The 14,273-nt window shown below is 52.9% G+C and overlaps 1 protein-coding gene across 1 annotated transcript in view; it reads right to left on the reverse strand.

Moving 5' to 3' along the window:
• GNAI3 (G protein subunit alpha i3) overlaps positions 1-13,953 on the reverse strand; it is a 31,181-nt gene extending 17,228 nt beyond the window's left edge. Inside the window, exon 1 of the mRNA XM_066565128.1 lies at positions 13,711-13,953. Coding sequence (XP_066421225.1) covers positions 13,711-13,828 — 118 coding nt within the window. The 5' untranslated portion in view covers positions 13,829-13,953. The remainder of the gene's footprint in view (positions 1-13,710) is intronic.
• Between the last annotated feature and the right edge of the window lie 320 nt (positions 13,954-14,273).

Raw genomic sequence — 14,273 nt, forward strand, 5'->3', positions numbered from 1 at the left:
GGTCAGTTATCCCTAGACAGGGGTCAGTTATCCCTAGACAGGGGTCAGTTATCCCTAGACAGGGGTCAGTTATCCCTAGACAGGGGTCAGTTATCCCTAGACAGGGGTCAGTTATCCCTAGACAGGGGTCAGTTAACCCTGCTGGGGGTCAGTTATCCCTGGTGGGGGTCAGTTATCCCTGAGGGAGGGTCAGTTATCCCTGGTGGGGGTCAGTTATCCCTGGTGGGGGTCAGCTATCCCTGAGGGAGGAGTCAGTTATCCCTGGTGGGGGTCAGTTATCCCTGAGGGAGGGTCAGTTATCCCTGGTGGGGGTCAGTTATCCCTGGTGGGGGTCAGCTATCCCTGAGGGAGGAGTCAGTTATCCCTGGTGGGGGTCAGTTATCCCTGAGGGAGGGTCAGTTATCCCTAGACAGGGGTCAGTTATCCCTGGTGGGGGTCAGTTATCCCTGGTGGGGGTCAGTTATCCCTAGACAGGGGTCAGTTATCCCTGAGGGAGGGGTCAGTTAACCCTAGACAGGGGTCAGTTATCCCTGAGGGAGGGGTCAGTTATCCCTGAGGGAGGGGTCAGTTATCCCTAGACAGGGGTCAGTTATCCCTAGACAGGGGTCAGTTAACCCTAGACAGGGGTCAGTTAACCCTAGACAGGGGTCAGTTATCCCTGAGAAAGGTCAGTTATCCCTAGACAGGGGTCAGTTATCCCTAGACAGGGGTCAGTTAACCCTGAGGGAGGGTCAGTTATCCCTAGACAGGGGTCAGTTAACCCTAGACAGGGGTCAGTTATCCCTGAGAAAGGTCAGTTATCCCTAGACAGGGGTCAGTTATCCCTAGACAGGGGTCAGTTAACCCTTGAAGAAGGGGCAGTTATCCTGGGGAGGTAAATTACCCCTTGAAACAAGGTCAGTTATTCCTGACTGCAAAACCCAGCAAGTTCCCTGGTTTTCCTATTTTTTGCCCCAGAGCACTCCCAAACCCAGTCCCTCCTGCATGGCTCAGGGCAGTGGACACCAGGGATTGCAAACCATCAGCTCTCCTGGTTTATGGAGTTAGCAGAGCTGCCCCACATGCCTGTCCCAGCCAGGAGTGTGCCAAAGGCAGGCACGGTGCTCCTGAGGTCAGCAGAACTCCAGGATTTCACTTTGGGTGACAGCAGGAGCTCAGCTCAGCTGCCTCTGCCACTGCCTGAGGGCTCCTTGGCCTCCAGACTCCCCCAGCTGCAGGGCAAGGAATGATGTTGGACCTGCTTGGATTTGGACAGGTGACTCAGGTGAGCCTGGATGGAATCAATCACCCATAGAATTCCAGGATGGTTTGGGTTGGAAGGTCCTTAAATCCCATCCTATTCCATCCCCTGCTTACAGGCAGGGACACCTTCACAGTCCCAGGTTGCTCCAAGCCCTGTCCAACCTGGCCTTGGACACTCCCAGGGATCCAGGGGCAGCCCCAGCTGCTCTGGGCAAACTGGGCCAGGGCCTGCCCACCCCCACAGGGAAGAATCCCAATATCCCATCCATCCCTGCCCCTTGTCAGTGGGAATCCATTCCCTGGGTCCTGTCACTCCAGGCCTTTGTCCAAAGTTCCTCTGCAGCTCTCCTGAACCCCTTTAGATCTCAGGTCTCTCTGGATCCTTCCCTTCTCCAGGGTGAACATTCCCAGCTCTCCCAGAGCAGCTCAGTGTTTGTGGTCAGGTGTGAAAACATGAACACTCTGTGGACTCAGCACTTCCACCCTGGGAGGACACAAATCCTTTTTATTTCCCACGCCCACCCTCCACATTCCCAGGATCCAAGTGCTGGGAGTTCAAATCTCTGCTGTCCCCAAAGAGCCCCAAATGCAGACTGAGAAGGGACTTTTGACGTGACCTGTCTGCTTTTGCCTTCTCAGCATCACTTACTGCTGTTTCCTCCTTAGATTATCCCAAAATAATCTCCCACCACAGCCAAGCTGTTCTACCAACCCCATCAGATCCAACCCTGCCAATACAGCACTAATTCCAACCAGATTCCTTTAAACCCTTCCCTTCCCCTCTATACCCCAAACACTGCCTGGTAGAGCAGGAATTCCTCTCTCCAAGGTTACTCACACCTTACTTCAGAGGGAGAAAGTAGGAACCCACATCCTCTGAACTGTCTCCTCACCAACACACTGCCCCAGCCTGGCTCCTCAGCCATGGCCAAGCAGTGAGCTGTTATTCCTAAAGAAGATTTTCCTGTTGTTCCAGGTTCTCTCTCTCAGGCAAAAGCCACCCAGACAAGGCACCTCATTAACACTCACTGAAAAACATCTCCCCTCCAGCTGCAGCTCTGGAATGGAAGGCTGGAGCTCCTGCTGGGATGGCCCAGGAGATGGGCAATGCCAGGGGGAAAAAGGGATTAACACAGAGGAAGAGCTTCCTGCTGCCAAAAGGAGGATGAGATGGGATACTGGGAAGAAATTTCCAGAGGATGGTGAGACCCTGGCACAGCCTCCCCAGAGAAGCTGTGGCTCCCTCATCCCTGGAAGCAACCAGGTTTATTGGAAGGTGTCTCTGCCCATGGCAGGGGTGAGATGAGCTTGAAGGTCCCTTGTCACCCAAACAATCCTGGATTCCATGATTCTGGAGCCAGGCTGGGAGAGCTGCTGGTGTCCAGTCTGGAGAAGGCTCTGGGGAGACCTCAGAGCCCTTTCCAGTGCCTAAAGAGGATCCAGGAGAGCTGGAGAGGAGCTTTGGACAAGGATCTGGAAGGTCAGGATAAGGGGAGATGGCTTCCCATTGCCAGAGGGCAGGGATGGATGGGATATTGGGAAGAAATTGTTCCCTGTGATGGTGGCAAGCCCCTGGCACAGGTGCCCAGAGCAGCTGGAGCTGCCCCTGGATCCCTGGCAGTGCCCAAGGCCAGGTTGGACAGGGCTGGGAGCAGCCTGGGAAGGTGTGGAAGGTGTCCCTGCCATGGCAGGGGGGTTGGAATGCAATGCCTGGAAGGTTCTCTCACTCCACTCCAGCCAATCATTCCCCTTTTACTCCTCCTTTCTGGATCTAATTTCAACATCTCTAGGTCTCACTCCTGTCCTTTGATGCTCCTCTAAACACTTGCAGATGTTCACACCAGACAAAGCTGCTATTCCCCTTTTCCCAGCCCACTGCAAAGGGTTTGCCTGAAGGGATCCATATTGGACCAACACAGGAGCTTTTATCCTGCACCCTTCATTCCCACCACCTCTGGGGACTTCCACGTGCTGTTTACACCCAGTGTGGCTGAATCCTTCAGTAGGGGAATAACAAATGGGAATTTGAATGCTACTAAAACTGCTGCAGCCTACAGCAAACTGATGCTCCACACTAGAAATTCACATCAAGAGTGGATAGAGCTACACTGGGATTCTTACAGATTCCTCAGGCAAAGCCTTCAACTCTGGGACCTTAGGCAGGGGCTAGAGGGGGAGCCAGGAAGACCTCAAAGATCAGGAGATGTGAGAGCGGATTCCAAGCCATGGAAATCAGGTGTTCATGGGACATTTCTGCCTGCCTAAGGAGAAGCAAACCTTTCTCCTCTGCTCCCATGAGCACAGCCAGGCATGGATCACATTCTGCCACAAGAAACCAGGGCTGAGCTCAGCGTGAATGTCATAATCCCATGGAAAAACTGCTTCAGAAGCCTTAACTTCCCTTTTCCCAAAATAGCAGCGAGGAACCTCTTCATCCCACCCTGGACACAAAGAGCAGCTCATCTGTCACAGGGATTGTCCCACTCCAGGGGTACACTGGGCAAGAATTCCACAATGTCCCTGTCCCCAGTGCATCCTTCAACAAGGGATGAACCATTCCCTCTGGGAACCAGATGGAGCCAGGAGGCACCACAGCTTCTGAAAACTCCCACACCTCACCCAGCAACACGCCAGACCATACCTGTGACATCCCAATAACACCCCAAACCATCCCAGTAACAGCACAAGTTCTTAGGGAAAAGCTCAGCATCTAAGTGCTGGAATTCCAGCTCCAAGGGTGGCAATCCCTGTACCCGTTCCTACAGCCAGACCCCACAGCCTGACCCCACAGCCTGACCCCACAGCCTGACCTCTTCTCCCTCCTGAGCAGGAGCAAACTGGGGCAGCTTTGCAGCTCTGTCAGCACTGGCCCTGGGAAAGCAAAGGGTACACAGGGAGGAAATTATCATCCAACCATTTCCCCCAAGAAAGCCAGAGGATTTCCTGGAGCAGCAGATGGCAAACAACTTGGCATGGCCATGTGCTGGAGATTACAAGGAAAAGAGCAACAAACACAGCTTGGGTTGGGAATTCCAAGAGAGGAATTCCACACAATCCTAGATTTTTGCTTTAGAAATTCTCCAAGGAGGTAGGTCAGACTCCTTACATCTTCCAGACACAAGCATGCAGTTTCCTGCTCCAGAAGGTCCTAAAAATCCTGTTTTCAGTGGTATTTTTCCCTGAAGTTGTATCAAAACTGCATTAAACTGTACTTCAGGAAAGGAATTCCACACACATAATTAAGGGGAAAAGCCCTGGAACATCTGCAAGTTTCTGAAGAGAATCCAGGTCACTGCTGAAACAAATCCTTCCAGGGACGGAGCAGGGATGCACCGGAAAATCCATTAAAGTACAAATGAGGAAGATAAAACTGAAGGGCCTGGCACAGGCATGTGGCTTGGACCTCCAGCAGCAGCCAGCTCAGAAACTCTGCAGGGATTTGGCAGGAACTCCACTAGCCCACTCCTGAAGCGCTGCAGCCCTCGGTGAGCTCCCAGATCCAGGGGTATTTCTCAGTAAACAGCTCAGGAATAACCCCAGGAGTTCACTTGGAGCTCCAGGGCTGAGTTACAGACCTGGGAATGTACAGGACCCTCCACAAGGAGCAGGCTGGAAGCAATGCTGGATCATCTGGCTGTGGTTACAGCTCCCAAACCCCAAATGGAACCAGTTCCCCTCAGACAGCCCCAAACAACAGCTTAACCAAGTTGGGAAGAGTCCAGGTCCAAAAATATCCAATGGCTTGAGAGCCATGGGAAGTGTGGAACAGGAGCTGTTCAAATCACCCTAAATCCCAATGGGTATCTTCCTGATCAACACATTTTCTTTATTTAACACTCATCCCATCCCACAAGGAACACGGACACCTCTCCTCAGCCACCAAGACCCTCCTCAGCTTTCCACAGCACTGCATTCCTGAACTGTATTCCATGAGCAATATCTCCCCAGCAGCCTCCAGCATCCCATGGGCCTGTGCAGCCACAGCTGGAGAAAGATGAAATATCAAATCCTCATCCTCTTCCCTCCTTCCAACCTCACTGTGTGGAATGCAGATCCCAACATCCTGACCTTCCTAGTGCTGCCATACCTGGTAACACAGATCCCATATTCCTTTCTTGAGGTTTTTTATTTCAGTGGACACTTAGAAAACTCTTGGACACCACAGAATCGCATGCAGCAAGAGAACTGCACTGGGAATCAGGAGAAAGGGAAAAACACCAGAGAAAGGAGCAGTAGTGTTGTACCACCAGGCTTGAAACAAATATCTATTGTTGGAAAAGTCAACAGGAACCAGGAGAGATTAGGCTGACACTCCTAGTTCCACAAGAATGATGGGAAAAACAATATATTCAAATAAAACAGGGCACAGGGGCTGGCCACAGCCTCACTGCAGAGGGAACAGCAGCCAATGGCACAGGGTAAACCTGGAGGCTGTCACTGCTCCCAGAGGAGAAAACAGTGAAGGTTTGGGTAGAGAATGGCATATTGAAAACAGGAGCAACACTACCCCTGGGATCACACCAGTGAAATTCCAAGCACTGCTGGGCCTGCTGGAGCACGTGGGCTGAAGCTGATGAGGCTTTACCCCCAAAGGGGACCTGGGACATGCACAGGAAGAGCAGCAGCCCTGATGGAAGATTCAGAATCAAAGAAGGAATCCTGGAATGGTTTGGGTTGGAAAGGACCTTAAATTCCATCCCATTCCACCCTGTGCCATGGCAGGGACACTTCCACTGTCCCAGGCTGCTCCCAGCCCTGTCCAGCCTGGCCTTGGGCACTGCCAGGGATCCAGGGGCAGCCCCAGCTGCTCTGGGCACCTGTGCCAGGGCCTGCCCACCCTGCCAGGGAACAATTCCTGATGCCCAATATCCCATCCATCCCTGCTCTCTGGCAGTGGGAAGCCATTCCCCTTATCCTGTCCCTCCATCCCTTGTCCAAAGTCCCTCTCCAGATTTCCTGGAGCCCTTTTAGTCACAGTAAGGGGATCTAAGATCTCCTTGGAACCTTCTCTTCTCCAGGCTGAACATTGCCAGCTCTCCCAGCCTCTCTCCAGAACAGAGGGGTTTTCCTTTTTGCCTTGAAATGATTTGAGCCTCAACCCTGTTTTAACAAAACAATTACTTGAAAGCTTAGAAGCATCCTATGACCACTCAGTAGGTTGAAATATCTCCAGGAATTCTGCACCATTCCTGGGAAACATCAGGCTGGAGGAACCTGTCCCCTACAGCCAGATCTGAGTGACCACTGAGTCACCAGGAACCTCCAGCAGACCCAGATACCCTCAAGATCAGAGAAACAACAGTTCTGTGCAGCTTCCCCAGCAGGATTCCTACAGCAGATCCCACAATAAGGACACTGGAGCAGCAGCCACTGCTGGGACAACATCTGGAGACCAACACACCATCACAGAAATTCCTAAAGGAGCTGGTGAAAGCCACAAACCAGCAGCAAACACCCTGTGCTGCACCCCTGCAAGTGATTCAGGCCAGGCTGGATGGGGCTTGGAGCAATCTGGGCTACTGGAAAGTGCATCTGCCCATGGCAGGGGATGGAATGGGACAAGCTTTAAAATCCCTTCCAGCCCAAACCATCCTGGGATTCGATAAGCACAGAGCTCAGATCTGAGTTTGTTTTCCCAGCTCTTTGATCTCCCCCAGGAGTGTTTTGAAGGAATTATGGCTGCTGTTGAGCAGCGTGGCTGGAGACCCCCATGGAGAGAGGCCTTGTGTGGCTCTTGGCTGAACATCAAACCACCACCCCCAGCCTCCTGGGCACCCACAGCTCCTCATCCCCACACAGGGGGTGACTGAATCATGGAGTGCTCTGGGCTGGGAGGGGCTGTAAAGCTCTTCCCATTCCACCCCTGCCATGGGACACCTTCCACTATCCCAGGCTGCTTTGAGCCCTGTCCAACCTGGCCTTGGGCACTGCCAGGGCTGGAGACCTCAGAGCCCCTTCCAGAACCTATGTGGGCTCCAGGAGAGCTGGAGAGGGACTTTGGATAAAGGTTGGAGGGACAGGACAAGGGGAATGGCTGCCCACTGCCAGAGGGCAGGGATGGATGGGATATTGGGCAGGAATTGTTCCCTGGCAGGGTGGGCAGGCCCTGGCACAGGTGCTCAGAGAAGCTGGGGCTGCCCCTGGATCCCTGGCAGTGCCCAAGGCCAGGCTGGACAGGGCTGGGAGCACCTGGGACAGTGGAAAGTGTCCCTGCCCACAGAATGAAGTGAGCCTTAATGTCCATTCCAAGTCAATCCATTTCAGGATTTCATGATAAATGGATGTGCTTGGAGATATGGGATAAAAAGGCCAAGTGTGGTGTCTTTGGATCCCAGTCTGGGTGGTGACAGCAGAGAAACAGCCAAGCAAGGCTTGTAAAACAGGAGCTGGATGATAAAACAACAGATACCTTGGAAAGAGAGGGAACATTGGGAAGACCTGGGCTTGGAAAAGATATTTCTTAGTTTTCCTGACTATCAAGAGTCACCTTGTGCTGGGCCTGTTTTTCTAAGTCAAACACCCTCTGAATTTCTGCAGGAATAACAATCCTGAGCTGTTCCAAACATGCAGCTGGGCTCTCCCTGCCCTGCAGCTCCTGCTGAGGGATAAACTCATTCCCCAAACACCAGCAGCTTGCAGGGATGGAGACCCCAAAGCACTGAGCTCCAGGAGGCCAAGGCTGTGTCCCAGCACTTGGTGTTTGTTTCTAAAGCTGACCCAGGCAGCACCATCCTGGTAACCAGAGAAGGTTAAAGGATGCACTGAAGTGACCAAACACCAACTGGGAAAACATGAAACAAGAGCCAGGCATCGGATCCCCAGGAACAAAGGAGACAGCACAGGGATCACCACAAAGAGCGTGCTGGAAAAATAATCAGCATCTGTCCCTCACTGCAGCTCCAAACCCCATCCAAGGCACAAATTCCATTTTTCCATCCCACTTCTGCAGGGAACAAGTGCTGCATCCCAGGAGGTGCAGGCACAGCTCTGCTCACTCCAAACTTCCAGAAGATTAGATCCATGATCTAATTAAAAAATTCCTCTTTACAGCTCCCTCTGCTCTTCTGAGAAAAGTTATTTCAATGCTCTGCCTCAGAATTTAATGAAACTTGAATCATATCCAGAGGGTTCTTGGAGCATAGGTGGAATCACAATTCCTCAACCAAGCTGTCTGCTGGAAATTGTCCATCCCCAAATGCCAGTGCTGGGCATGGACACTCACCCTGGTGTCCTGACAAGAGTACATGATGTACACACAACACAGGGGGCAGCAGAATTCCCATCCCACAGCTGGAAAATGGCACTGTGCAGAAAAGAGGGCATCTGACCCTGGTGCAACAAATTTTCTTTTCCAGGAGATTAAATTAATCATGGCTGATTCCTGAAAAACTCAAGGGGTTCAGGCACTCTGGAGATAAGGAGCATTTTGCCTGGCCTCCCTCTGGTTTTGGTGGGAAAAGGGCAGAACAGAAAATCAAGGGCAAGGTACACAGAGACCCCATGGAAAGGTGGGAGAACATGGGAGGAAGCTGCAGCTCCCACAGCTGAGGACAGGGAATTCCAGCCTCCAGACCTCCACAGAGCTCAGAGCCCAGAGAAGAGCTGCATCTCCAAGAGACCTGACCTGTTGTCACATTAATTATAGTCATGGAATCCTTGAGGTTGGAAAAGCCCTCTGAGGTCGAGTCCAGCCATGTGCCAGCACTGCCATGTCCACTCCTAATCCATATCCCAGGTGCCACATCCACACATTTTTGGAGCATTTCCAGGGATGGAGACTCCACCACTGCCCTGGGCAGCCCCTGCGAGGGCTGAACAACCTTTGCCATGAAGAAATTTTCCCTGATATCCAACCTGAACCTTCCCTGGTGCAATCTGGCCTGAGGCAGGTCCTTGTGAACAGAATGTGTGAGGAGAATCCTCCCATGGCCATGAGTCACCAGGAACCTCCAGCAGACCCAGATACCTTCAAGATCAGAGAAACAGCAGCTCCCTGCAGCTTCCCCAGCAGGATTCCTACAGCAGATCCCACAAATAATTATTGTTCCATGCTGGAATGCCACCAGCAGCTCTGCTGGCATTAGCACTGCCATGGTTGGAGTGATGGCAACACTGGAGTCACTCTCTGGAACAGCAGCTCCAGCTCTGGGGAGGCTGGGAGCAAGCTGGGAATGGCCCAGGAGCCCTCAGTCCCATTTTTCTCCTTCCATTTGCCCCCAGGAAAAGGCTCCTCAGCAGGCACACACACTTTCCCCCAAAGCTGGCAGATTTTCCAGCCCAATGGAGGAGGGTGCTGGAGCAGCAGCCACTGCTGGGACAACATCTGGAGATCAACACCCCACCACTGAGTTTCCATTCCAAAGGCATCCAGTAGCTCCAGAGCTGAGGAGCAGCCAGGTCTGACCCCCAGATGGATCCTCTGGAATGGGGATCCAAGGCACAGCTGCTGAGCTCTGAGAAAAGCCACTTCAATTAACAACATCATTAACTAACAACATCATTAACTGCAGCACCGGCTCTGCCTGGGTTTGCATCCCCAGAAAACACTTTCCTACCTTAAACCAAAACAGAGGGGAAACAGGGCTGAGGAAGCCTTGGGGAATTCAGGAAAGAAAAAAGGCTGGAAAAATCAAGTATCAGGAAAAAGCTGAGGGCTCCTGGAGTAGTGGAGGAGGGTGAATTATGCAAATTAAGGTTATTTTAAAACAAACTCAAGCTTTTAATTGTTTTTGCATTAATTAGCAGCACCACTTCAATGTAATTATACAGCATATCCAAACTCAGGGAAACTGTCCAGGCTGGATAAAGGGTGTTTTGGGCACAAACAGTCCAACATTGGTGCTTCCACAGAGCCACAAACCCACCACTGACAGGGATTTGGGAATGGGACAGCTCTGGAATCCAGCTTCACCCTCAGGGTCACACAGAGCCCTGAACAACATGGCAGACCTTGGCAAAGGCACTGCAAGCAGAGAGGAGGATCTGGGTTAGCTCCTACCCCACAGGAAGAGCTCCAGCACCCTCCTCCATTTGGCTGGAAAATCTGCCAGCTTTCCCCCCCAGCAGAACCCTGTGTGTGCCTTTTCCTGGGGGCAAATGGGAGGAGAAAAATGGGACTGAGGGCTCCTGGGCCATTCCCAGCTTGCTCCCAGCCTCCCCAGAGCTGGAGCTGCTGTTCCAGAGAGTGACTCCAGTGTTGCCATCACTCCAACCATGGCAGTGCCAATGCCAGCAGAGCTGCTGGTGGCATTCCAGCATGGAACAATAATTACATCCCCCAGGGTTGTAACAACCAGGGTCAGTCATTATTCAATGTTCAGGTTTCATTTGTTTTATAAAATATCCCCAGAACTTAGAATTGCTCAACAAATTTCAGAGTTGTGAAAGGGAAACTCAACAGAGGGACTTGAAATCCCTGAGGAGAAGCTCCAGGATTAATTTGATCCCAGCAATCCTGCAGTTATCCTGGTGCTGGGGCCACTTCCTCCAGCACCTGAGCCCTCTCCCAGGTGGAAGGGGCTGAAAAAGTCAAACCAAAGCTCCCAGAAGAAGGGAACACAACTGGAATTCTCTCTCCTTCCTCCCCTGCTCAAGAGAAGGGTTATGGAGGAGAGAAAGGGAAACACACCCAAACCCTGGTTTGGGGATTTCTGACTTCCTGTCCTCTCCCAAATCTCCTGATTTTTGGGGTATTTGACTTCTTTTCCTCTCCTCAGATCTTCCACTTTTAGCTGGATTTTTACTGCCCCTTTTCTCCCCAAATCTCCCAATTTTCAGTGTTTTTACCTTCCTCTCTCTTTTCTCTTCCTGAACCTCCTGATTTCAGGTGTATTTTACTTCATCTCCTCTCCCACATATCTCCTGATTTGCATGTGTATTTGATTCCTCTTCCAAATCTCCTGATTTGGGCTGTATTACACTTCTCCTCTCCCAAATTCCACTGTATTTGCATTTTCTCCCTCTCCTCTTCCAACCCTCCAGATTCTGGGTCCATCCCCAGCCTCCTCACACCCCAGCTGGGAAGGATCCAGCTCCCTCTGCACAGGCACAGCCCTTTCCCTGCTCATCACAACTCTGCACATCTCAAACTGGGGCAGCTCTTTTCATGGAGCTGGGAAGGATGTGTGGACTCCAAACTTCAGGAAAAATCCATTCTATTTTTCACCAACCCTCTCTGAGAGAGGCAGAAACCACTCAGGGAATGACAAGAGACCCTGCAGATCCTGACAGTTTTATGTGGGATAAAAAACCCCTTCCTCAAACCATGGAAAAATCCTCATGGACTTTTCCATCTCCTTCTCTCAGTGAAAGGTCTCACTGCAGATAATTTCTTCTGGGAATCAAGAAGGATGTGTGTGGGGAGATTGCAGCATTTCCTGGAATCCCCAGGAATTACCACACTCAGCTTTAAAAGCAGGAAATACCTGAGAGAGATTTGCAAGTGACAACCAGGTGCCAACCTGACCTGGGATCAGGTAGATGGAGAGGGAGGTCCAGATCAACGTTCCAATTACTCCTAAAAAGCTCCTCACCTGCAGACACACCAGGAAGTGCAGGAATTTTCCTGCCATCCAAAGCCAACAGCGACCCAAAATCAGCTGCTGCTCTGAGTTCTAAAGCCTCACCTGGTTTTTAACACATTCCAGCTGATGATTGTATGATTTTTGGGATACTCCCCCCCCCCCATTCCATGTTTGCTGATAAGACCAATCTCAGCTTCAAAGCTTTGGAAAAAATGTCATACAAAAATATGAGGAAAGAATTATTCCATTCCAGGGAATGTGCAAGTGTTGCTTATTAACACCAAAACAAACACCTGGAGAACAAAGGATTTTCCTGACACACAGCCAAGAGCTTTTCCATGGACACACCAAGTACAAAGCTTGGAGCAGCTCCTGCAGGGAGTGAAGAAAAAGGGCTAAATGGGAAAGAAAAAGGATTCCTGGAGCAGGATGGTTCCTTCACACATCCTGCTCTAACAGGACCCACTCAGTGCTGCTGTTCAGATCCTCACAGACTCCATCTGTCTCCTCCGAGACAGAAAAATCAGGATAACCAAAAATATATACCCAGACCTTGAAAAGAGAAATCAGCATGAGCAGATGGTTCGTCAGCCCCGAGTGGTGCTCATAAAATTGTGAGGACTTGAACAGAACTCCAGAGTCCTACACTGGCTTGGCTTAGAAACTTATCCCAGTCCATCCCCTGCCACGTGCAGGGACACCTTCCACTATCTCAGGTGGCTCCAAGCCCTGTCCAACCTGGCCTTGGGCACTTCCAGGGATGGGGCAGCCACAGCTGCTCTGGGCACCCTGTGCCAGGGCCTGCCCACCCTCTCAGGGAGGGATTTCTCCCCAGTGTCCAGTTTCTCCCCAGTATTTCATCTCAATCTGCTCCCCAGCCTTCAGGGAGGGCAGTTTGTGCTTCCTCTGAGCTCCCATCATCACTTCCAAGAACTCCAAAACAAAGATCAAACACAGCAAAACTCTGCTAAAGAGAAAATCCTTTTTAGTGTTTTACCCCTTCTCCCTGACCAGGAATTTAATTCCAGCCCCAGCATTCCCTCTCTTCCATGCTGGGACCCAAGGGTGAGCTGTGCCTCTGTCAGGCCTGGCCCAGTCCCACCCCGGAATTCCATGGGGACACGGAGGGGACATTCCATCGGGAAAAGCCCATGGGCCTCGCCCCAGGACAGCCCAGAACACCCTCACCCCCACTAGGATGGGATAAGCTGTGCCCTCTGCCTCGGAAGGGAACCAGGGCATCCTCGGGACCCTCCTCAGCACCCAGGGATCCCTCGGGAACCTCCTCAGCCCATCCAGGGATCCCTCAGGATCTACCTCAGCCCTGCCAAGAATCCCTCAGGCCACTCCTCAGCTCCCATAGGGATCCCTTGGAACCTCCTGAGCCCTCCCAAGGATCCCTCAGGAACCACCTCAGCCCCCACAGGGATCCCTCGGGAATCACCTCAGCTCCCACAGGGATCTCTCGGGACCTCCTCAGCCCTTCCAGGGATCCCTCAAGACCATCCTTAGCCCCCACAGAGATCCCTCAGGATCCACCTCAGCCCATCCAAGGATCCCTCGGGAATCTCTTCAGCTCCCCCGGGAATCCCTCGGGATCCCCCTCGTGATCCACCTCAGCCCATCCAAGGATCCCTCGGGAACCACCTCAGTCCCCCAAGGGATTCTTCGGGATCCACCTCAGCCCATCCAGGGATCCCTCGGGATCAACCTCAGCCCATCCAGGGATCCCTCGGAACCCTCCTCAGCCCTGCCGAGGATGCCTCGGGAATCTCTTCAGCTCCCCCGGGGATCCCTCGGGACCTCCTCAGCCCCCACAGGGATCCCCCCCACTTCTCCATTCCCAAACTCCTTCCTGAGGGTGGAGCCCCCCCCCCTTTGCGCCCCCAGAATCCCCCCGGAGCCCGGCAGGCCGCATTCCGCTCTCCCCCCGGCCCCTCCTCACCGAGTAGCAGCAGCTTCACCTCCTTGGCCGCCTTCTCGCCGTCTTCCCGCAGGTTGCGGTCGATCATTTTACTCCTCTCCACCGCCGCCTTATCCTCGGCGCTCAGCGTGCACCCCATGGCGGCGGCGGGGGCGGCCGGGCGTCCGAGGGCGGGGGGACAGGAACCGGGACCGGGATGGGGCCGGGACCGGGATCGGGATCGGGGCCGCAGCTGCCTCGGCCCGGGCGGCTCCTGAGGCGGCGCCGGATTTCCGGTCCTGGTCCGCAGGGCACGCCGGGAAATGAAGTCCCGCGGGGTGATAGCGTGAGTACTTCCGCCTCGGTAGAGCGGGGCATTATGGGAGGAGCCATCACTTTCCGCCACGTTAGAGCGGAGTATGATGGGGGGGAAAGAGCTTTGCTTCCGCCTCGATAGAGCGAGACATGATGGGAAATAGCCCACTTCCGGTCTCTGTTTGGCAGGCATGATGGGAGTTGTAGTCCTCACGGGGGTCGGCGGGGTCCATGGCGGCCCCAGAACCCCAGCCCGCCCTCATGAGGGGGCCCAGGCTCCGCACCCCGAG

The sequence above is a fragment of the Molothrus aeneus genome, chromosome 24 (genome assembly GCF_037042795.1).
Source record: "Molothrus aeneus isolate 106 chromosome 24, BPBGC_Maene_1.0, whole genome shotgun sequence".
Classification (NCBI taxonomy): domain Eukaryota; kingdom Metazoa; phylum Chordata; class Aves; order Passeriformes; family Icteridae; genus Molothrus; species Molothrus aeneus.